This window comes from Aegilops tauschii, chromosome 6 (genome assembly GCF_002575655.3).
Source record: "Aegilops tauschii subsp. strangulata cultivar AL8/78 chromosome 6, Aet v6.0, whole genome shotgun sequence".
NCBI classification, from domain to species: domain Eukaryota; kingdom Viridiplantae; phylum Streptophyta; class Magnoliopsida; order Poales; family Poaceae; genus Aegilops; species Aegilops tauschii.
Window position 1 is genome coordinate 491,271,174 of NC_053040.3, and position 22,990 is coordinate 491,294,163.

Below are 22,990 nucleotides of genomic sequence, written 5' to 3' on the forward strand. Positions count from 1 at the left end.
CCAACCCAAATACCAAATATAAAATCCATGAAGACCATACTAACTATGACACATATCTTTTTGCGCAAAATTACATGAAGTACTATATCATCGTCATAAATTTAAAAGGAAGTGAAGACGTCATCGTCGGTCCGACCAGAGGACATGTGGTTTGGCACACGGATTTAATGTGCGAGGCACGCATTAGAGCGCCGTGAAGTGGAGGACGGTTGTGCCTTACCCTTTCGGAGCAAAAACCTCGCACCTTGTGTGTCGGCTTGTCACTCTCGGTCACGCCTCCTCCTCCATCGCCGCATGGCCTCGCCTTGTTGGCTCACTACACATGCCCGGTTCATCCTTCCCCCCCCGTGTGTTTGGTGGTGGTTCTTGGCACAGTTGAAGAGAAAGTTGCGATTGCGATCCATCGAGTCTTCGGCGGCGACCTAGCGACAAGCGCCGGAGACCATCTTTCGAATTCGACAAGCGCCGGAGACCATCTTTCGAATTCGAGGTGGCCACTTGGACGTGGGGGTTTTGCAAGGTACATTTAGGAATAGCTTTCAAGATGGCTCCAAATGTCTGGTGTATGGGAATGTCTATTCATTTAGGGGATCATGGGGGGTTCTCTGACTTCTGAGTACTCCAGTAAGTTTAATCCTTTTTTTTAGAAACGCTCCATAAGTTAAGCTGGTTGAATTTGAGGCAATTCAGGCATGTTGGTCGCATGACAGCCCATCTACAAGCCTATTTGCAGCCCAACTAAACACAAACACAGATCTGGTTAAGGCCCAGCAACACATAACCAGTTCAGTTTCCACCCAAATTCAGAAACACTCCATAAGTCATGCATTTTATTAAAAACAACCGCTGGACACAATGGATCAGCATCTCCTTATTCTCATTTGCAAATGGCAGGAGCATCTGGAGTCGCAATTTATTTGAATGCACATGTGTGAACCATTTACAGGACGCGGGCTTCGTTTTTCAGTTTGTCAAGGAGCTCGTCGACCGACGAGAGGATCACCCCGGCTTTCCTCTTTGGCGGCTCGTCCACCCGGAGCACCTCCATGTCTGACCTGACATCGACGTCCAGGTCTGCGGGGGTGACTTTCTTGATCACCTTCGACTTCGCCTTCATTATGTTGGGCAGCGTCGCGTACCGAGGCTGGTTCAGTCTCAGATCAGTCCTGCAAGACAGCAACCATGGCATGTGTAGCTCAGATGAAGTCACAGAAATGGGAGCCAAACCGTAGCTTGTCAGCGCTAGTTATGAGCATAAGAACTGAACATTTCAGTTATGAAAAAAAGCTTGAGTACTACTGTGCTTTTATGACCAATGAGCAGTCTACTGAAAATAAGAAACACAGACGTGTAACGGAGCATACGTGATCACTGCTGGTAAATCCAAGCAGATGGTCTCGGTTCCACCATCGACCTCTCGCTCCACAGTAGCTTTTTGCTTATCCTTGTCAATTATCACCTGAAAGAAAAAACCACCATTAACTACAATTTTCTGTTTAGCAGAATCTTGAGAACCATTTGGCATAGAACTCTGACAGTACATAAGACAGCACAGTGGAAGAGATGGTCAAGATCGAGTTTCTTTTTCGCTATTTTAAGGGAACAATTTCATCAGATTTGCGCCCCTTGTTGCTTCATCTTATTTAGCCCACAAAGATGAAACAAAATGTTGGCCCGTGAAATGAAATTAAATGCTTCTAGGGAAGTGGGGTCAAATAAGAATTTGAAAACTGCGAGTCTGTGACAACAGCAAGTTCTTTCCTCACTAAAAATAGTTACTTCTAGTGCTCAGCTTGTGAGTGATAGAACCCTTTGGAACCTGGTCCAAAAGCACAAGCTCTCCCAAAAATCAGAGTTTTCCCTGGAGATTAACTACGAACACTTTGGCCGTGTAACAGAACCGAAGCAGAAGACTGAGAAATGTGCTTCCAACTTATACTAGAGCTGCTTCCATGCAGTGCTGACATAAACAAAGGCTCCTGCTCTCAGGTTTGAGCTTCCACCAGAGGAGCAGCTGTGTACTCTACTCACGGCATGAATGGTTCCTTGTGCTGTTGGACAGCGTCCCAGGTGATATGCGAGTGAATCTCTTCCTCTGGTAGCATGCTTGGCACCTGCAAAATGATGTGTTTTCCGCTAAAGGGGATGCACTAGTGGTTGCCTAGACTAACTTCCTCATGAGGTGCATACTCAGGAGTCTTGCAAACTTCCGTCTGACAATTAAATCCTTGAAAACGTCCAAACAAGGGCTAGCTAAAACTGAATGTTGATGCCAGTTCCCTTGACGATACAAAAGAAACAGCATGGTGTGTGGCGCTGCAGGATATGAATGGGAATGTTATTGTCGTGGCGTGGGGCACGATCAAACTCTGTGCTAGTGCAGAGGAAGCCAAAGCTCTGGAATGCCTAGAATGGGCTCGCAAGGCAGTGATATATAATGCCACAGTGGTCTTGGAGAGTGACTGCAGCTTAGTAGTTGAAGCCTTGAAGTGCAAGGCGAGAAATCTTTCAGCAATCAGAACCATTAATCGAGAAACAAAGTTCCTTCTCCAGGATATACCTCGCTTCAAGGTGGAGAAAATCCATTGCAAAGTAAACAGGGTAGGGCACGGACTGTGACAGTTTGGTCGTAACGTGTCAGGTGGTGGTCCTTTTGCAGGGTTCAGTCCCAACGTGTGTGTTGGCTGACGTTCTGCGTGAGCATAATGCCATAATCAAACATACGTTTCAAGTTAGTACAACACCAGTTACAAAAATAGTTATTTCCAGAATCTAAATGCAATTAAGATCCATACTAGTACCCATTAGTTATTCAGATTGCAATAAAAGATGCATCAGTCTCAGTGGTTATTCGAACGACCAAAATGATCTAGTGATAAAAACCTGACATTACTTGATATCTTAAAGGAACAAACAAAAACAAACCTTTGAGGCAAAGGTTCCCTGCGGCCAGTTGAGCAATGCAGCTAGCATTTGTCCTGTTTGGTTGCAATCATCATCAATTGCCTGTAATTACAGATGGAAGTAGAAGTTATGATTATGAAAAGATATACTCCAAATCTAAACTTTTTTCACACATTTCTTCTTGTCTGTTCTTTGCTCTCATTCTTCATGACAAAACTTAGCAGTAAAGCTTCTGTAATTATTTCTTCGTGACGAGTTATTACAAACGAGAACTTGCAAACAATCCAAGCAAACACAATTATGTTAAACAAAGTAAGCAGGAAGAAAACAAACGCAGACATCCATGCCCTTCAGGCATTCACAATAACATTTCGAGCTATAAATTTATCCCTAAAATCCCTATATTCCCTATATAGAAAGAAACACTCCAAAAAAATTTGACCCCGAAACAGTAGAAGAAACATTTCAATTTGAGCAATAGAGTGGTTTACGCATGATTGACAATCACATCACTGGAGTGTTATATATTTCTACGAATACCCCCAGAAAGATAAGAGAATTGTTCTGTCTTGAACATCTGAGATACAACTGGCATATCTAAGTAACATCCCCCATCTTTCCTGTCGAAAATAGTACTACGAATTACATACCGTGCAGAATGTGAAATGAGAACACTTTCATCCTGTATTTTACAGCTACACTAGCTGAGTAGATCAACAAGAAGCTGGTAATTGAGCTGGTTTCTGTTCAACTCTGTTTTCGACAAAATTATCATTCAACTTCAAACAGTGAAACTAAGGATTCAGGTGTTACATAAGCAGTGGATGTGATGATGTTGGGCATGTGCTGTCCATAAGATTTGGTCTCAGTTCTGAACTTTGTTCCAGCTAACAGTTCAGAGTTTCAGAGGCATGAAAGAGCAGGCAAAACTGAGTGAATCAAGGTGAAATCTTGGACGGTGGCGGCCCGGGACTACTGACCTGCTTGCCGAGGATGAGGAGTCCGGGGCTCTCCTGGAGCGCGAGGGCGCGGAGGATCTTGGCGACGGCGAGCGGGAGGAGCGGGCGGGCGGGGTCGGGGTCGTGGAGGACGTGGACGGCGCGGTCGGCGCCCATGGCGAGCGCGGTGCGGAGCGTGTCGGCGGCCTGCGCGGGGCCGACGGTGGCGGCGACGACCTCGGAGGCAGCGCCGGCCTCGCGCAGCCGCAGCGCCTCCTCCACGGCGATCTCGCAGAAGGGGTTCATGGACATCTTGACGCTGCCCGTGTCCACGGCCGTCCGGTCCGGCCGGACCCGCACCTTCACCGCGTAGTCCACCACCCGCTTCACCGCCACCAGGATCTTCATCCCGCCGCCGCCGGCAATGGCGATGGCGATGCGCTCTGCTCGGTGTCAACCAGTACCGGCACTTGTCCCGGTTTCCGATCCCAGTGCCCTAGGCCCGAGCAGAGGAGATCGGCAGTCTGTCTTGGGGTCGGAGGCCACGGCGAGCTGTCGCGGCGGCGGACCGGCGGTGGAGGGGAGGAGAGTTGGGGGAGAGCATCCAAGCAAGCGGTTGCGAGTTGTATCGTCTCACTACTACTGCTGCTGAGTCATCAGTGCTCACCCACAAATCTCAACACACCCTTGTGTGGCACTCTCATCACTCCAACTTGATTTCAGACTCTTAATTTAATTTCTGATCAAAGACTTTGGATACAAAAGTGAACCAACATTTTGATTTTTGTATGGTTAGAAGGTAGCAGTATCTCAGCCCATCACGGTTCAAGTCTTAGACTTGACATTAATTAATGCTTGTAATATTCCTATATTTTATTTCAGGCTTGCAGCAATATTTGTTCATTGGGAGAAGACGTTCTCGTCGACTGTGACGCGTCTGTGGTGACTTCGTAAAATCTCAAGATGCTATGCCGGCTCAGCCTCTTAGAGATGCTCATAAGATAGGGTGTGTGTGCCTGCATTCATAAGGGTGTGAGCGACTTTGATTATAGTATGTTAGAGAAAAAACAGTGATGCATCATGCAATATCAGTCTATGGAAAGATATGCAAAACAAATTCTTCGATCGATGATGGTGGTTGTTCTTTATTTTCCCTCTTATTTTTCTTGATAGCCCAGCAATAGCCGGGTTAGAGGTAAGGTTTTCGTTTCTCCGGTTATTAGCAAAGTCCATGTTCATTCATTACCTTTAACCAGCAAAGACCGCGCGTTGTAACGAGAAAAAGATTGTAATCTTCGATGACTATAATCACATTTTGCTGCATCATCAAGATACACTATCACTCTCTTTCTCATTACGTGTGCAGCCTAGGTGGGGGATTTTCAACCATATTTTTTTCATTCGCTACCGTCTGGGCCGGCCCAGGTTGGAGGAACTCCCTTATCTAAAACGTATTTTCCCACCTGCTACCGCCTGGGCCGGCCCAGGTTGGAGGATTCCTCTATGTAAAACGTATTTTTCCAACCGCTACTCCGTGGGGTATCCTATTTGGCGCGCAGCGACTACCCTGCTTTCAATCCTGTTTTGGACCGGCCTATTTCTGGATTTCTTCCTCATCTGTTTTGGGAAGGTTTTAGAACCTTCGGGTCCTTTTTCTTCTTCCTTTTTTTCTTTTTCGTCTTTCTTTTATGTCCTATTCTTTTTTTATTCTATTTCCTTTTTTCCAACATCATTTCAAACTTGCAAATATTTTCATGAAATCGTGAACAATTTCTAAAAATCATGAACAGTTTTTAAACTCATAAACATATTTGTAATCATGAACATTTTTATAAATTTGCGTTTTTAAAAAAAATCATGAATATTTTTTGAATTCATGAATATTTTATACTATTTACAAATATTTTTATAAAACATTGAGTTTTTATTGAGAACGATTAAAGACTCTGCGGCCATGACATATAAATACCTCTGTTTGGGCGCCGATAGTTTAGTATGCACACGCATACCAGCAGTGCTCGAAGATTATTTATTTATTTATTTCATTAGAGCAACTTCAATGGGTGACCCAAACGGACACGAATTTTATCTTTTTTGTCCGTTTGTGTCTCTCGTCCGCCTAGCGGACATGCCACGGACACGCGTGGACGAAGGATGCATCCAACGTGAGACACAAATGCGGACATGCGCCCACGGAGCAACACCAGTCAAGCACCCACTCTGCACGGACCCCGTCTCGCCGGCGCCGTCGCCATGCCCCTCCCCGCGCCGCCTGTGCCGGTGCAGGACGCGAACTCCAGCTGCGGCCGCATGACGCGAGCTCCAGCGCCGCTGATATGGAGCACAAAAAGTATAAGGTAAAATGCATTGCAAAAGGGCTGAATCTTGGAGCAATAGCAGGTTAGCAACAAGAAAAGAGAGATAACTTTGTGGTGGCACTACCTCGGAGCGGCACGTCGAGGACCTGGCCTGCGAGGAGGCTCTTGGCGTCGGGCATGCAGTTGAGCGCCAGTATCGTCTCCTTCGTGGTCCCGTACTCCTCCGCAATCCCGGCGACGGAGCTCCCAGCAGGCGCACGACGAGCTCCCCTCCGACGGGGTCGCAGCTGCAGGGCAGCGACACCTAGAGCTCCAGCCGCACGACACGAGCTCCAGCCGCCGTTGCCACACGACGCGAGATCTAGTCGCCGCCGCACGACGCAAGCTCCAGCCGCCGTCGCCGCACGACGCGAGATCCAACCGCCGCCGCACGACGCGAGATCCAGCCGCCGCCGTGGCCAGTGACCCGAGGCCTCGCCGGCAAGGACAACGGAGGAGGCGGAGGCCTCGCCGTCGAGGACGGCAGCTCGTGGCGGCGCTCGGCTGGGTGGGGATCTCGGTTGCAGTTCCCGGTCGAGCGGCCCGTGCTGTGTCGCTGACTAATAGGACCAGGGCAGACACGGGAGGGTAGCAGCGGACGAGGGGAGCGCCCGCTTTTGTCCGTCGTGGACCCATTTGTGGCCCAAATTTGGGCTCAGTTTGGGTCGCGGCGGATGACAAACGGACAGCAGGCGGACATGCGCGTCCGTTTGGGTCGCCCCGTTGGGCTAAGTTTTCTGTCCGGATAACCCAAACGGACAAAATGGGTCGCCCCATTGGAGTTGCTCTTAGTCTTAGGCATCCAAACATATATGTTTCCACCATGTGTCCTGACCTATGTAGTTATAATGAGTATGTCAAAAACACAAACAGATGGAAATCTAACTTCAAGAAGAAAAAAAATATAGAACCAAACCCGTCAATCCTATACATGTAACTTCATCCAAAAGATTAACCATAAAAAAAACTTCATCAAGAAGAAAATAAAATGTAGAACCAAACCCGTCAATCGTGTGCATGCAGCGGCGAGAATCAAGCGATTTAATCCGCGCTGAATTAATTCTTCTTTCCTCAATGTGTGGTTTGCACGGCGAGAATCAAGCGGATTCCAGCATGCCTGGGCACCAGCTGTCTCGCGCGCAGGCGACGCGTGTGTGTCTGGCCCCGGCACCGTTATTGCCTCCAACCTTATCTGGTCAGAGCATTTCTAACAGATCTCGCAACCGAACGATCCGTAAAATTTCCGTAAACGAAATTTATGGGACGACAGAGGCGGAGATAGAGCAGACCCCGCATACATCACCGGAATTCAACTAGATTTTAAAACTAGTAGTTCGCGCCATAACATCACCGGAGTTCCACACATACTTTATACAAGCTTACTTAAACATAGTTCATACAGAAATTAAACTAGTTCATACTACACGGCGTTCTACTTCTAATAATCCATACTTGTTCTATGCATCGGCACTGGGGCCGGAGTCGCCATTGTCACCCTCATCGTCGGAGCCGTCCTCGCATGGCAGGGGCTCGTTGCTGTGGAGGGTGTGGTAGATCAGGGTGCTGGAAAGCATCTGCTGGAGTTGGTACTCCTCCCGGAGCTCTGGCAGGCGCACGGCCGCAGCTGCATCTTCAGCGGCGGCCTCCCTCGCCTGCCACAACGCGGTCTCGGCCGCCCGGAGTCGCTGGAAGGATGAGTCGAAGAACCTCCCGAGGCGCCAGAAAGTCGCCCACGCCCGCGAGCCGGCGCTGCGGGACTTCGTGCCGCGGGTGCACACCGCCTCCCTTTGCTTGTCCGACACGGGAGGGAGAAGGGAGGAGCTGCCAGCCTCATCGTCGTTGCGACGCTTGCGGCCGACGAACCCACTGTGCCTGCCGAAACCCCCACCGCCGGCACGCCTTGCACCCGCTGATGCCATTGCTGCCAAGATCCCGTGGCCGGAGGCGCCGAAAATCGCAGCCGGAGGGGTGGATTTTGCGGCGGAGATGGATGCGGGGAATGCCGGATAGGAATCCTAAAATCACCCCATGCCCCGCAAATATACCGGAAAGCCGGTCGGTTTACGGGCCGCATGTAAAAAAAAGGGGCGAGCCTCGTTTGCAAGATCCGCGCGGGCCGTTCTTTTGGGCCATCCCGCATAATGTTTGGGAAAGCGCAGTTCGCCGGAGTTATATGGGGTCTGCTAGAGATGCTCTCAGCCCGCCCTCATCTTTCTCCACGTCCCCTGATTCCCTTCCTCTCTTCTCAGTGCCCGATCCACCTCCGCGTCCTCGCGCATGCTGCCATACAGCGGAGCTCTAGCACCTCCCCGCAGCGCACCTCTCCTCCTCCCTCCTTTCACTTTCTCTTTCTCCCCCGCCTCTTAGTTCTTTCTTTTTTCCCTGGCCATGAGCAGTAGTACGCAAGGAGCCTCGTCGCTGCCGCCACCACACCACGACCACGGACGTCGTCGCGCCGCCGCCGCCGCCTTCGAGTTCGCCGGCGGCCGCTCAGATCAGCGGGATATGTATCCCCAGGCCGCCGGCGTCCATCCTCCGGCCCGGATCTAGCTTTTCCACGCCCTTCGGCCTCCCCTGCGACCGGCGCCACCATCCTCCACTCTGACTCGTCTACATGCATGAGGACAACGACGACAGGGCCCCCATCGACCGTCCGGGCCATCCCTCGGACTCGTTCGCGTGGGCCGCCGCGCGGGCAAGCCAGTCCTCGCCGGCGGGAACGATGGCGATCGGGACAACTCTTAGTGTTCGCTCTTTATCATCAAAATGGATTCTATTGTTCTTGTTAAACTTATTCAGACGAAGAGAGTTGATAGATCGGTTTACTCCTCTCTTACTAGGGAAATTAGACACCTTATGAGTCTTTGTGATTCTTGTATTACTCATGTATCTCGCTTTTAGAATAAGGTTAGCAATATTCTAGCTAAATTTGCTCGTACTGAAGGAAGAACCATGGCTTGGTTGGGTTCTGGTCCCAATGTTTCTTTACAGCTAGCTGCTGATGATTGTAAGGACAGTATGAGTTGAGTAATACAAGTCTTTCACCCGGAAAAAAAAACGTGCATTGCACGCAAGCATTTACTAGTTTTCTTGATCTGTTGGTTCTTGTAATCCAAATCTGATAATTTAGAAAGCAACCGAGTCTGTGATATATATGGTCCTTGTCCAACACGTACACGCGAAATCACGCATTGTACGTCCAACAAGGAAACATGCACTGAAAAAAAAGGAAACATGCATCCACGGTAGGAAATTTTATTGATCGACTGGAGGTCGGTCCCGGTTGCACGCGCGTCCTCTCCCTCCCAACACGTCTATATATATCTACCTGTTCCACAAACACAAACCCCAATCCCAAGCAACTAAAATCAACAGACAATACCTTCCACAGCAGACCGGCCGCCCGAGACGGATCCACAAGCAGCTAGGGGGGGCGCCATGATTCCGGACCAGCGCTCCGATCAGCTGGTGGAAGCGCCGAGCCGGCCAATGTCGCGCTGCCACCTTTTCTGGGCCGTGATATTGCCGATGGTGCTCCTCGTAGGTGTCATTACCTTCTGTGCCTACCAATACCACGAGCCGCCTTATTACTATGCCGCGATCGACTCCGTCTCCGGCCTCAACCTCACCACCGACCTCGCACGCCGCCCCGCGCTGCTCTACCCGGAGTTCAACCTCACCGTCCGTGTCGCCCCGCACACGCTATGGTTCAAGAAGTGCCTCGACCGTGGCGCATATGTGGGGGTGGCCTACCGCGGCTTCTGGTTCGCCACCAGCGTGCCCACGACGGACAAGATCTGTGTCGGGCCTGGGAAGGTGGTGGATCGGCCCTTTGTCGCGAGGGGCCGCGACGTGGTCATGCCGGTGTCCGTGCAGGATAGCCTTGTGGGGGAGTTGCGCGGTCCATTGCCGGATTTCAACGTCGTGTTCCTTGGCCTATGGCGGTGCTGCGCGTTGTCTTGCGGGACTCGACGGGTCGGTGATGCCGGTGTCTTGCGGACGCGGTGCTCCCAGACTTATTCGACGTGCACAAGATATACATACTAAGTGTTGTTGATCACCGCCGTACAACATTGTTATTTTGCTTTCCAGTTTCATTTTAACTGGGCTGGCGTAGAACAATTTGTTGTCGTTCTCATACTGCTTTTTATGTTTCTATATCCACAACAATTCAGGATTCATATGTGCATTGACTATTTGGTGGTTGCTCCGCTTGAAACAAACAGCTAGATATTTAGGCCACGCCACGCTCAATTTCCTCCGTACCTCAACCATGCGTTCTTTCCAATGCTTCCCCTTCTTTCCATGGTCCGTGGGATGCTTCTTCCGAATCTGAACGAAATCACAGTGAATTTCGACCCACTGAATAACATCTTTTTATTGAAAATCAGCAGCTTCCACTGAGAAGCAGCAGCTTTTTAGAAAGTTAAAGTTTTTCACCATACCATCCCAAAAATCTCTATGCAGGTTACAGCTTCAACGGCATGTTCATATAGAACAAGTCCTAAAAAAATAAATGATACTCCCTCCGTCACATAATATAAGAGCGTAAACGGAGGGAGTAGATTGTAAAAGGCAACAAACCTGAAGTGAAAGATGGAAGGAAGGATCCTCTGATTATGATTTTGTTTTCCCATATGTACCTCCGTATGCGTGAGGTGTGATAGAAGGTATCCTCAGATTTTCAGGTCCTTTGGCAAGTCGAACGTTTTATCCTGCTGTGGAATCCCGTCGATATCTTCGAAGCAGAGCCCTACCATGTAAATACTCCAAAAGTGATAAAACCGGATCATATTGCAAACCCGTAGTTCTGGTAAAACGATACCTTTCGTCATATAGTAGCCAAGCAAGTTAATAAAATTCATGTGGTTTAGGTAGGACAAACGTGTGATTCTAAAACAATGAAATATGGTTTACCCAGGATATATAGCGACCACGACCGGGGGGAACCCTAGCGCCGCCGCGTCCTCGTCCCTCCCCCGACCTCTCCTCCTCGCCACCGCCGGGGCGCGCCGCCGGGCAAAGCCCGCTCGATGGCGGCGGCGGCGGGATCTCTTCTCCCACGGCTCGCTGGATCTGGCGCGGGCCGATCGCGGCAGTTGTTGGCGGCGCGAGATTGGGGGCGACGGCAGGAGGCTCACACTCGCGGTTTTCCCTGGTGTGCGTGGGAGTCCGCTCGGGGCGCGCGGCGGCGGTCCTCGGCAAGCGGTGGCGGGTGCTGGGCTCTCGGCGGCGCTCCGACGTGTGCAGGCGGCGGTGGTCCCTGTGCGCGGTCGGCAGTTCGTCTCTGACCCGGACGGCGCGGGGGATGGCGGCGGCCCGGCGTGGCCGGCGATCTGGATGCGGTGGTGCCGGCGGCTCGCTGATCTGCCAGTGCTCCAGGGTTTCTGTCTGGTGGTGCTGGTGGTGACGGCGGTCCGTGCACGAGAGTTGGATCCCTTCGAACTGATCTGGGTGAAAACTTGCCTTCGGCTTCTGCTAAGGCCGGCGGTGGCAGCGCTATCTACGTCGTTCCCTTCTTGAAGGCATTGCCGTGGAGAAATTCAAGGCCACTCTCTGCTACCTCCGGGGGAAACCCTAGATCGGATGATCGGATGACGGCGGCGCTCTGGTGTCGTTCCTCCCTTGGGGGCGTCATCCTTGGAGGTACACACGTGATCGAGGGACCAGAGGACGGATTCTTTGGTGGAGTGGTGCTTCATCCTACACACTGATGGCGACGGATCTTGACGGCGTGGCGCAGTGCAGATTCGAAGTTCGCTGTGGGAGGATGGACTCGCGCAGGAGGACGGCGCTATCGAGTGTCGTGGTGGCGTCGATGGCAGAGAGACCTGGCATGGTACATGCAACAGTACAGCTCTGAAGATGGATTGGTGGCAGGTGTCTGCGGCGGCCTCATACCTGGCAGGCGTCCTGGTTGAGGAGTGCGCCGGACTGGTAGGTGCCCCATACCCGGCAGGCGTCCTGGTTGGGACCTCAGGTCTTAGATGTTTAGGTTTGGCTGCGATGTCTGTTTGGTATTAAGCCCAGACTATCTGCGCCCCTTTATCAATTGGATAGGTGTAGCGACAATTGTTGCTTAGACGGTGGCTTTAGTCTTGCTATTGTATGGCTTTGTTAAAGTCTTATAAGAATAATTAATAAAATGGCCGTATGCATCGCCCAGATGCAGAGGCCGGGGGTCATCCTCCTTTTCTAAAATAAAATAAAATAGTGTAGGTGTTAACATCCTGACAATCATTAACATAACAAGGCAGCAAGTGTCATAAACATGGGTACAAGTAAAACTGAAAGGCATGGATATACATCCAAGGTTAACATCCCGAGGGCGTCCAACACATATCCATCTTTTATATCAGCAAATCTTATTTTCAATAAATACAACTATACAAGGGCCGGGATAGGCGGACAGCTACAAGCATGTAGCATCTCTTCTTAACGGGACCAACAAGAGGCACAAAAACGAGGCAAGCTGAGCATCTGTTCTAACCAACACAAGTTAAATTTTTCGTTCTACCTGTAGGTCTACTACACCTATATGGCAAGATTTAAATAGCCTAATCTTGTATTTAACACAGCAACTGATGACATGTTGCTAAACTCAAAACTGAACAGAGGAGGGTGGTTGGCGAGTGCACGAAGGTATGGATGGAAAAAACAAGTGCATACAACTCGCACTGAAGGTTGGTTGTGCCACCAAGATATCATCTCATGACGCCTCCTTAGAACCCTCTCTCCATGAAGTCCATCATCCGCGGGGCCGCCTCCTCCACCCGTGACCACGCAAAAAGCCCGCCAACAACGACACAAGTGCAAGAACCACTGCACCGGCACTTAATCCATGGCCAGGTCGAGTCCACCGAGTCGACCATCAGTCGATGAGTAAAAGACTGATCTTGCCACCGACAAACTTGCGTGTGAGCCCATGGTGTCGGAAATTCTATCAAACGTTCTAAATGAGATATTTGTATTTGATAATATATAGAACTTATTCTAAAAGTTGTGCTTAACTGAAGAAGTTCTCTTCGGTTATGATTCTTTGAAACCACAACTCAAAAGGCTGCGGTTGTGATATTTGATCAATGTTGTTGGCTTATGTTTTGTGTGTGTTTTATTTTATTTTTCGCTTCTGCTAATGCGGCATGGAACCCTTTATTTTCTAAGGTTGAGTAGACTATGCTTCATCCGTGGAGAAAAATCTTAAACCCTAAAAGAAAAGAAAATCTTTAGGCTAGGAATATACGCGCATGCATATGTGGAGACGTGATATGCACACTCACCAATGAGATAAAATCTGAGTCCTAGTTAGTTGAGATAAACTCTCTCGATCTGTTAAATTTTTTTGAAGGGACCTCTCGATCTGTTATTGGTTGTTCTGAAGGTCAAGTTTGATGTAAATCTGAACAATACGTGTATGTAAAACCCCAGGGTACCAAGCCACCAAACAACATATACCGCCGATCGATCTCCGGACGACGCCGGACGGTCTGCCGGAATTCCACCAACAAGAGCCAGGTAACCTTGGGCCGGCGCCTGCGCCCAAGATCAGCTCTCCGCTAGGCTGGGAGCAACCCGTGCTGGCTGTGGTACGTCCGTCCTGGTGGTGGCCCTTCTCGTCACAGCCTGCCGCATGTTTCTACATGGACGAAACAGACGACGAGGAACGTCACTGTTACTCCGCCGCCATTGACTCTTTCTCTGGGCTGCATGCATCGATTGATGCAAAGACTGGGGGTTTAACCTCCTTTAAAAAAATTGACTCCTTCTCCGGCCTTGACACGATCGACGATGGATCTCGGCCAACGGCCCATGCTGGACGACCCGGAGTTTAGCTTCACTTTTCGCGTTACGTCTGAGGTCACTCTGGTCTCTGGGTCACCGAATGCGTCCAGCCCAGCATGTATGTGGAGGTCTCATATGGTGGTGTCTCGCTGGCATCCAGCGGAACCATGACTGAGAGGATCTGCGCCAGGCCGAGGAACGTGACTGACCATGCCGGCATAGCAAGGGGCGCCGGGGTGGTTGTGCCAGGGTCTGTGTTTTTTTAGGGAAACAACAGGTCCCTGCTGCGTATTTTTATTGATTTTCAAATAAATAGTACCGGGGTGTGTTGAACCTGAAGGTCCAACCGAAAGAGAAAAAAGCTATACAACAAAGAGAAAGAAAACCTAAGAATCCGCATCCGCATCCGTTTTTAAGGATATGGTATGCACTTTCACAAATCCGACGGATACGGATAATTGTTAATCGGATATCCGACGAATATGGTAGCGGATATGGTATCGATAATATCCGACGGATGTGGATTATCCGGTATTTTTTGCGGATTATCCGGTGTTATCAAATAGGATTATCCGATAAATTTGGTCCAATCGACAAGCCCAACGATCCAATTAGACCACTGATTAGAATCACCACATCACCACATATAAATATCATATAACCCCAAACCTAATAGCACTGTTGTACGACTGTACACATAAAATGTACGTACAAGCACAACCAATAGACTTGAGAACACGTACTGTACAAGCTCACTTACATAGTATATAGCATATTCTGTTATGAACCAGAGAACACTATGAACCTACGATGGCTAATGTCTTGCTTGGTGTAGCGTGTAAGTTCTTAATTTCATTGATCAATAAAAATTGATTGGTTACTTATATATTGTTCTTCTTTGCATAGATCATGATAGATATTATGGACAAGATGTATACATAGATTTTTTTTATCCGCTTACGGTCCGAATCCGCTCCGCTTCCGCTCCGAATCCGTAGTCCGATATAATCCGTATTCGAATCCGCATCCGGTCATTATCGGATCCGCTCCGAATCCGATAAAAAAATGTGGTAAAGGATATGGTAAAGGCATTATCCAATCCGTTTACATCCCTATACAGAAATCACAGTCTTGTCGTCGATTCACTGTCTAAAAGAGTGAACCCAAGATTCAAAATTGTGATAGGAAAGCCAGGGTCTGTGTTGAATGGCCTCGATACCGATTTGCGCCGCGGGGAGCAGATTTTTGACATCATGCTCCGTGGCCGAACGAATTACAACATGTGGTCGTGCGGGTCCATACGGGTCGGTGACCCCGGTTCCTTGCGAACGGCGTGCAGGTTCTGGTCCTAGCTGCTGTCGATGTCATTATGTCGCCACGTTATTATGACAGAGATTATCATAAAATGATATGTTACACATTTGATTATTATCTTTTGTTCGTACTATTATAATTGTTATAGTGACTAAATTTGTTATGCTAGAAGTGACAACGGGTGTCATTTCAGTGCACAACTACACTTGGGACTTGGGAGAGGGGGTGGTATATTACTGCACTTAGAGCATCTCTAGTAGACCCCGCATCCCGCCGACCTGCAAACGCGTTTCCAGTTCGCGGAAAAACGTCTTTGCGGGCCGGTGCGGACGGCCGCAGAGGCAGACCCCGCAAAACGGACCCGTATAAAAGGATATTCGTGGAATATACTTTTTTACGGGTCGGCTTTGCAGGGTCTGCTCTTGCGCCGCTGCCGCCGGCCCGCAAATCCTAAATTTGCACCTAAATTTGACACAAGATATGCATTTTTTTTGCTTTTTTTAACAACATTGGATACATAGATATCACCAAATCTTTGATAGAATAGCAAGACCAAAGAAAACAAGAACCACAATTATGCATTTTAGAAGATTTTCAACTTCCATAACTGCTCCCACTAGTTGAAGCAATATCTTCTCCATGCACTCATTATTGATCTGCGGATTCTTGATCTTACATTCTTCATTAATTCTTCTTCTTTGGTTAGTAGACGCTGCTTCCCCTCTAGTTGCACATGCAGCCGCTTCATTGCCTACGATTCTACTAAGAAGTGCACCAATGTCTATTAATTTTCTTTCTATCAATAAATCAATGTATTCGCCTTCCCAAAACCAAAATAAGCATCTATATTCCTACACACATGATGGTGTTTGAAATGAGCTATGCAAATTGAACCAAAGAATGCGGTGCCAAAGCCGAAAGAAACGAACATGTACCCCGCCGTTTTCGCATTTGAAGAACACCCATCCGGGGTGCTTCGGCGTGCCCGAAGTTAGCCGCAGCACTGTCTGCGTGCAATCGTCGCACTGTATGAGTGGCATCGGCGAGCCGCAGAGCCGCTGCGCGAGCGATGAGCCCGGCGGACGGCCGTCCGAATCAATGCCGGCAAACCGTCGGTGGCGGCGACAGGACGAACCCGTAGCTGCATGCGGTGATGGGACTTTTGTCGGGGCTACGCGAGGTGCTCCCCGACCATTCCATGGCTTGGCGCAGCCGGCGGCGGCCGGAAAAGCCAAATCCGGGCCGCCCCGCGACCAAGGGCCGCATATCTGCAACTTTCCGGCCAGCTGACGTAGGAGGGGGGTGGCGGAGGGCAACCTCGTGCGTGTGGCGGCCTTCAGCATCTCGCCGGCTACTTTGGCCGGAATCGTGGGCGGCGGCCCGGCGGCGGGGCGAGGAGGAGCGGGGAGGTGGTTGGCGGGAAAAGCGCGGGCTGAAATGTGCTCCCCACCAATCGCTCCCGCTATATGCAGGGCACCGACGGGCCGGGGGGGGGGGGGGACCGCGTATTCTCGGTTTGGGGCCGAGATTTTCCTACGCCCCTCAAATTTTTTTGCGGGCAGGCCACATTTGCGGGGTCTGTTCTGTCGGGATTTTTCGCACCGACGCGCATTTTGGCGGTTATTTTACGGGTCGGGACGTTATGCGGGGGTCTGCTAGAGATGCTCTTATGTGGCCCGGTGGCCACCTGAGCTCTTGATCGGTTGCTTCTGTCTAATGCAAATCTGATTCTTTTTTTTTGTTTGCGAATCAAATCTGATTCTTGTTAAAAAGAAAATCTGATAATAATTTGGAAAGCAATCGAGTTTGTGATATATATGGGCCTTGTCCAACACGTATACGAAGTCACGCATGCATTGTCCAAGAAGGAGGAGGAAACATCTAAGGCCGGTAGGAAATTAATCGACTGGTTGTGGGTCCAGGTTGCACGCACGTAACCCTTTTACCAACCAACCAACACGTCTATATATATTTACCTTTTTTTTTTTTGCGGGATGTCTATATATATTTACCTGTGCCATGAATCACGAACCCCAATCCTCAAGCAACACACAGTACAATCGTCCATCAACCCTTGGTTTCGGTAGCAGATCCTCAAGCTAGGGGCGCGATGAAGGGCGCCGGTCCAAACCAGCGCTCCGATCAGCCGGTGGCAACGCCGAAGCCGATGTCGCGCTGCCGCATTTTCTGGACATTGGTGTTTCCCACCATGCTCTTTGCAGGCGCTATCTTCCAATATGTTGAGTTGCCTGATTATTATGCTGCGATCAACTCAGTCTCCGGCCTTGACCCAACCACCGATCTCGCACGTCGCCCCGCGCTGCTCTATCCGGAGTTCAACCTCACCTTCCGTGTCGCCTCCCACACACCATGGTTCACCAAGTGCGTCGAGCCTGGCGCGTACATGGGGGTGGCTTATGGCGGCGTCTGGTTCGCCACCACCGTGCCCACGACGGAGCGGATCTGCGTCGGGCCAGGAAAGACGGTGGATCGGCCCTTTGTGGCGAGGGGCCGCGAGGTGGTCATGCCGGTGTCCGTGCAGGATAGCCTCGTGGGGAAGTTGCGTGGCGGATTGCCGGATTTTGATGTCGTGCTCCTTGGCCTAGGGCAGTGCTGGGCGTTGTCTTGCGGACGGAGGAGGGTCGGTGATACCGACGTCTTGCAAGCAAGGTGCTCCAATTATATCAGGACGGGCAGCAGAAGATATGCAAAGTGTCGTTGATCACCGCCGTACAACATTTGTTACTGTGCTTTCCAGCTTAATTTTAACCGGCCTCACGTGGAATAATTTGTTGTCGCTTCTCATACAACTTTTTGTGTTCTTTTGTTGGTAATACACTTGGCTAATTTTATTAGTCTATCTATAATAATTAAGGATTCATATATGCACTGAATAGATATTTACGCCACACCACACTCGATTTCCTTCGCACCTCAACAATGCATTCTTTCCAATGCTTTTGCCCCCTTCTTTCTCATGCTCTATCTATAGGAACGCTTCTTCCAAACAAAATCGTAACGAATTTTGATCCCTTGATTAGCATATTGTAATTGGAAACCAACAGCCTTTGAGAAAGTTTAACCCAAAATATCTATGCAGGTTACAGATTCATGATAGAAAACGTCCTAATAAAACAAGGGAATCGTTTCCATACGGCGCACCGGCAGAACGTTCAGCCGGTCCCGTGCGAGACACACGACTCCTTTTGATCAAACGACGACCGGTTCGCCCACGTGCCCACGCCAGTCGCCAGTGCAGCCGATCTGGCCCACCACCGCCCGCTCATCCTTTCTATCGTTATCCCGTACGGAGGCTCTCCTCCACTCATTCACGCCCTTTCCTCATCCCCTACCTCCAGTTCTTGCCGACAGCGAGCACCCCAAATCAAACACCGGAGAAATCACCTCTGCTCCCATGCGCCGCTCGTGTTTTGCATCTAGATCTGGTTGATATGGGGCTCGCAGCCGACCGCGCCCGCCGCTCACGCGAGTACTCAGGGGCTGATGTTCGTCGTGTGAGGCCAACCGATTTGTGGGGTGCGGGGGCCGCCGCCGGTAGCTGGCCGGAGCCGGGGTAGCTTGGAGCGCGAGGCTACAGTGCTGCAATCAGTTGGGATGCAGGGCGACCAGTTGTGCCGCGAGGTGTCGGGTGCTGCAACCGCCTATGCCGAGATGAGCAGTGGATGCAACGGGGGAGGGGGGGGGGGGGGGGGACGAGCTTTTCCACGACTTGATGCTACCGGCAGCGACCGGACTTGCAACCCCCGGGTTGGTGGAGCTGCAACCGCGGCGACGTGGAGCTGCATCCGGTGGTGATTTTTGCTGGAAGTAGTTCTTTTTTTTGCTACAATCGACACATATTTTTTATGATGAGATCTTGTTGCGCGACGCGACAGCGAGGCGCGGCTGCTATGTGCCCATTTGTTTTTTCTCAGATCTCGTCCACTGTGGAAAAGGAGCAACGGGAACGAGGGATCCGACAGTTACGCGGGGCCGCATCTGACGGCTAGGGTGCGACCGGCCCAAATTTGGGCAGGTGCGCCGGCGCCTAGCGTTGCCCATAAAACAATATGATGGAAAACGCAAACGGCAACTAACCAGTCAAGGATGGAAGGAATGATCCACTAATTATGATTTTGTTTTCACAAAAATGCTGCCCGTAGCTGCATCTGCGTGGGATGGCGGAAACGTAATCATCAGCAGCCGTCAACGGTCGGTTAGCTCCTGACAGCAGATTTTGGCAACATGCATGGTCATTTAGAAACCAAATCAAATAGTCTGATATGGCGTGTGTCCCACAATCCCACACGTATGAAATCAGGCATTGTCCGGAAAAATAGAACATATACGAAATCAATTAGTCGATCCATGTCTATCCACGTATACATATACGCCCCAACATGTCATCTATAGACAGAAATAAAAATAAAAATAAAAATCCCAAGAAGCTAGGTTACAAGTCATACCATCAACCTCCGACTTGGCGGTGGAAGGGCCAACGGAATGGATACTCGAGGTAGACGGACGACGACGGGTCCCACTCTAGACTACTTCTATCTGTGGTGTTGATCTTCAACCTAACAGCCATCGTTGTGATCTTCTTCGAACAAGCCTTAGATGAGTTTCCTCATTACTACATCACCCTCGACTCCGCCTCCGTCCTTCACCAGTCGATCGACCTCGCCCACCTCTCTCCGCTGGACCCTAGGTTCAACCTCACCTTCGTCGCCGTCTCGTCTGCATTCCTATTTAGCAAGTGCATCGACCTGGACATGTACGTGCAGATCTCCTGTCGCAAAGTTCTGCTCGCCGCTTCACGATCTGCTCCTTTTGCACACACACCTAGTTGCAAGCCGATGTTCGGCTTGCAAACGAGGACCCTCGACAAACACGCACATCTTTAGTTGTGAGTCGATGGTCGGCTTGCAACTGGGGGCACCGAAAGACACACACCCCAGTTGCAAGTTGCATGTCAAAAGTGACAAACACACACACCCCACTTGTCGGAGGTAATATGCGGGTCAAGGATGGGCATACAACTGGGTCGAGCGAGTTACATGTCAAAAGTGGACATGAAAGTGATTCGGTGTCATGCAAATTATGTGGGCGAGGTTGATAGTGCACGTGTAACGACAAATACTTACATATGTACAAACATTGTTGTAATCCTGTTGAAGACATGCAGTTGCAGCCAGGGATGATGCTTGCATTTTTGTGTCTAGCTAGTAGGAGACACGCGAATGTCCTCTCGACAAAACACTTTCATCCTTTAAGTAGCAGTCACATTGAAGATGAGCAAACTTGCACTTGTTGTGTGGTGATGGACATGCAATTGACACTGATAAAAAAGTTCATCAGTTTTAAAAAATATTAATGTACATCGCAGAAATGAAAAACAAGAAAATAATAAAGGAAAAAAAGAAAGCCGAACAAAAATTGATTAAAAAGCAAACAGAAAAGGAATCTTTAGTAGTTTTTTTAGACAAAATAATCTTTAGTATTTATTTTTAGACAAAAAAAATCTTTAGCACGTAAACAAAGAATAGAAAGAGCTAGCCCGACTCTTAAAATTTTTCCTTGAAACCCGTAAGAGAAAAAACAAAAAGGACCACAGTCTCACGTACCTAGGTCCAGAAAAAAGGCTAACAAACCACAACACCGGCCCGCGGCCGGACACGAGAAAAGTAACAGCAGCGTTGCAATCAACATTGCACGAAATTTATAGCCCTTTTAATCATGTGGTCTAAGACTTAGACGTGACACCCTTAAAAGACATCTAGTAGATGGGAATTAGTCATTCTGAAATCTTAAACCCTAAAAGAAAAGAAAATCTCTAGGCTAGGAATATAGCCGCATGTGGAGACGTGATATACACACTCACCAATGAGATAAAATCTGAGTCCTCGTTAGTTGTTGAGAGAAAATCTCTCGATCTGTTGTTGGTTGTTCAGAAGGTTAAGTTAAATATAAATCTGAACAATACGTGTATGCAAACCCCAGTGCGCCAAGCCATCAAACGATATACCATACCACCGATCGATCTTGGGACTTCGGCGCACGGGCTGCCGGAATTCCACCAACAAGAGCTAGGCAACCATGGGCGCCTGCGCCCAAGATCAGCGCTCCGCTTGGCTGAAGGATGCGGCGCGACGGTGCAACCCCTGCTGGCTGTGGTACGTCCTGGTGGTGTTCCTCCTCATCACAGCTGCCGCGTGTTTCTACATAGACGAAACAGACGATGAGGTACGGCGCCTTTACTCCGTCGCCATCGACTCCTTCTCCGGCCTCGACCCGACGATGGATCTCGGCCAACGGCCCATGCTTTGACCCGGAGTTCAACTTCACTTTTCGCGTTACATCTGTTGAGTAAATAGGCAATTTCTCGATTAAATTAATCCACGAGTAAATCACTAGCATGACATTGACACATATAAATGCATACTGATATTCAGTGAAACTAGCACATACTACGCTAATTACAGAAAGATCTACGTATAACGCTAGCATGGCTAAGATAAACGAGTTATACTCTCCAGTAGGCCATGCAGAGGCCGCGGCTTTGGTGGCAGCAGCGGCGTCCTCGGCGGCCTTCTTGTCAGGTTCAGCTTTCTCGGCGGCGGTGGACATGGTGATGATGAAGGCGACGCGGACGTAGAGGAAGTAGACGATCGGAAGTGAGCAGTCGCATAATCGCTGCCCAAAAACCTATTCGCTAGGAGACACCGCACATGGCGTGGCGTGGTGGGCGGAGGAGGAGGAGTGCGCGAGGGCCTCTTCTCTTCTCAAGCTCCAATAGCATGTACAGAAACCCTTATAAGGAGGTCCAACTTCTCTTCCACTTCCGGGGTGGGACTAAACTTCTCACTACACCTAGTGCCATATAACCCACATAGGCCCTTAGAAATTTTTCAGAAATTGCTATATGGGCCTAGAGCCCATCTCAAATTTCAGCAACATCGAGGTCACTCTGGGTCAGCGAATGTGTCCAGCCCGGCATCTATGTGGAGGTGTCATACCGTGGTGTCTCGTTGGCATCAAGTGGAACCATGACGGAGCGGATCTGCGCCAGGACCAGGAACGTGACTGACCATGCCGGCGTAGCAAGGGGCGCCGGGGTGATCGTGCCAGGGTCTGTGTTGGGCGGCCTCGCTACCGATTTGCGCTGTGCCGTGGGGAGCAGATTTTTGACGTCATGCTCCATGGCCGAACGAAGTACGACAGGTGGTCGTGCGGGTCCATACGGGTCGGTGACCGCGGTTCCTTGCGTAGGGAGTGCAGGTCCTAGCTGCCGCCGATACCATTGTCGTGGCGCCACGTTTTTTCTTATGGAAAGAGATTGTAATAAAAGGATATATTATACATTGATTATTATCTCTTGTTCGTAATGATATAATTATCGCGTGTTAACTAAATTTGTTAAGCTAGAAGTGAAAATGGGCGTGATCTCAGTGCGCAACTATACTTTTCTTTTTCCCCGCAAAAAAAACTATAATTTTCTTTAAGAAGCCACATAGTCATTAAACAAGCTTGGTACACAAACACTAGTGCAGAACCGGCCTTTATCACCGGTTCGTAAGGGCCTTTAGTGCCGATTCTGCAACCGGCACTATGGAGTGGAGACTAAAGGCCTCCCCCCTTTAGTACCGGTTTGGCATGAACCGGCGCTAACATGCCACCACGTGGCACGAGCCAGGC

The 22,990-nt window shown here is 49.7% G+C and overlaps 1 protein-coding gene across 1 annotated transcript; it reads right to left on the reverse strand.

The window, feature by feature from the left end:
- Positions 1-802: 802 nt before the first annotated feature.
- LOC109785963 (electron transfer flavoprotein subunit beta, mitochondrial) lies at positions 803-4,555 on the reverse strand. Its single transcript, XM_020344547.4, has 4 exons — positions 3,885-4,555; positions 2,926-3,006; positions 1,365-1,459; positions 803-1,166 (listed from the first exon to the last, which is right to left on the reverse strand). The coding sequence occupies exons 1-4, from the start codon at positions 4,248-4,250 to the stop codon at positions 941-943; spliced, it is 768 nt and encodes a 255-aa protein (XP_020200136.1). The 5' UTR covers positions 4,251-4,555; the 3' UTR covers positions 803-940.
- Positions 4,556-22,990: the final 18,435 nt, after the last annotated feature.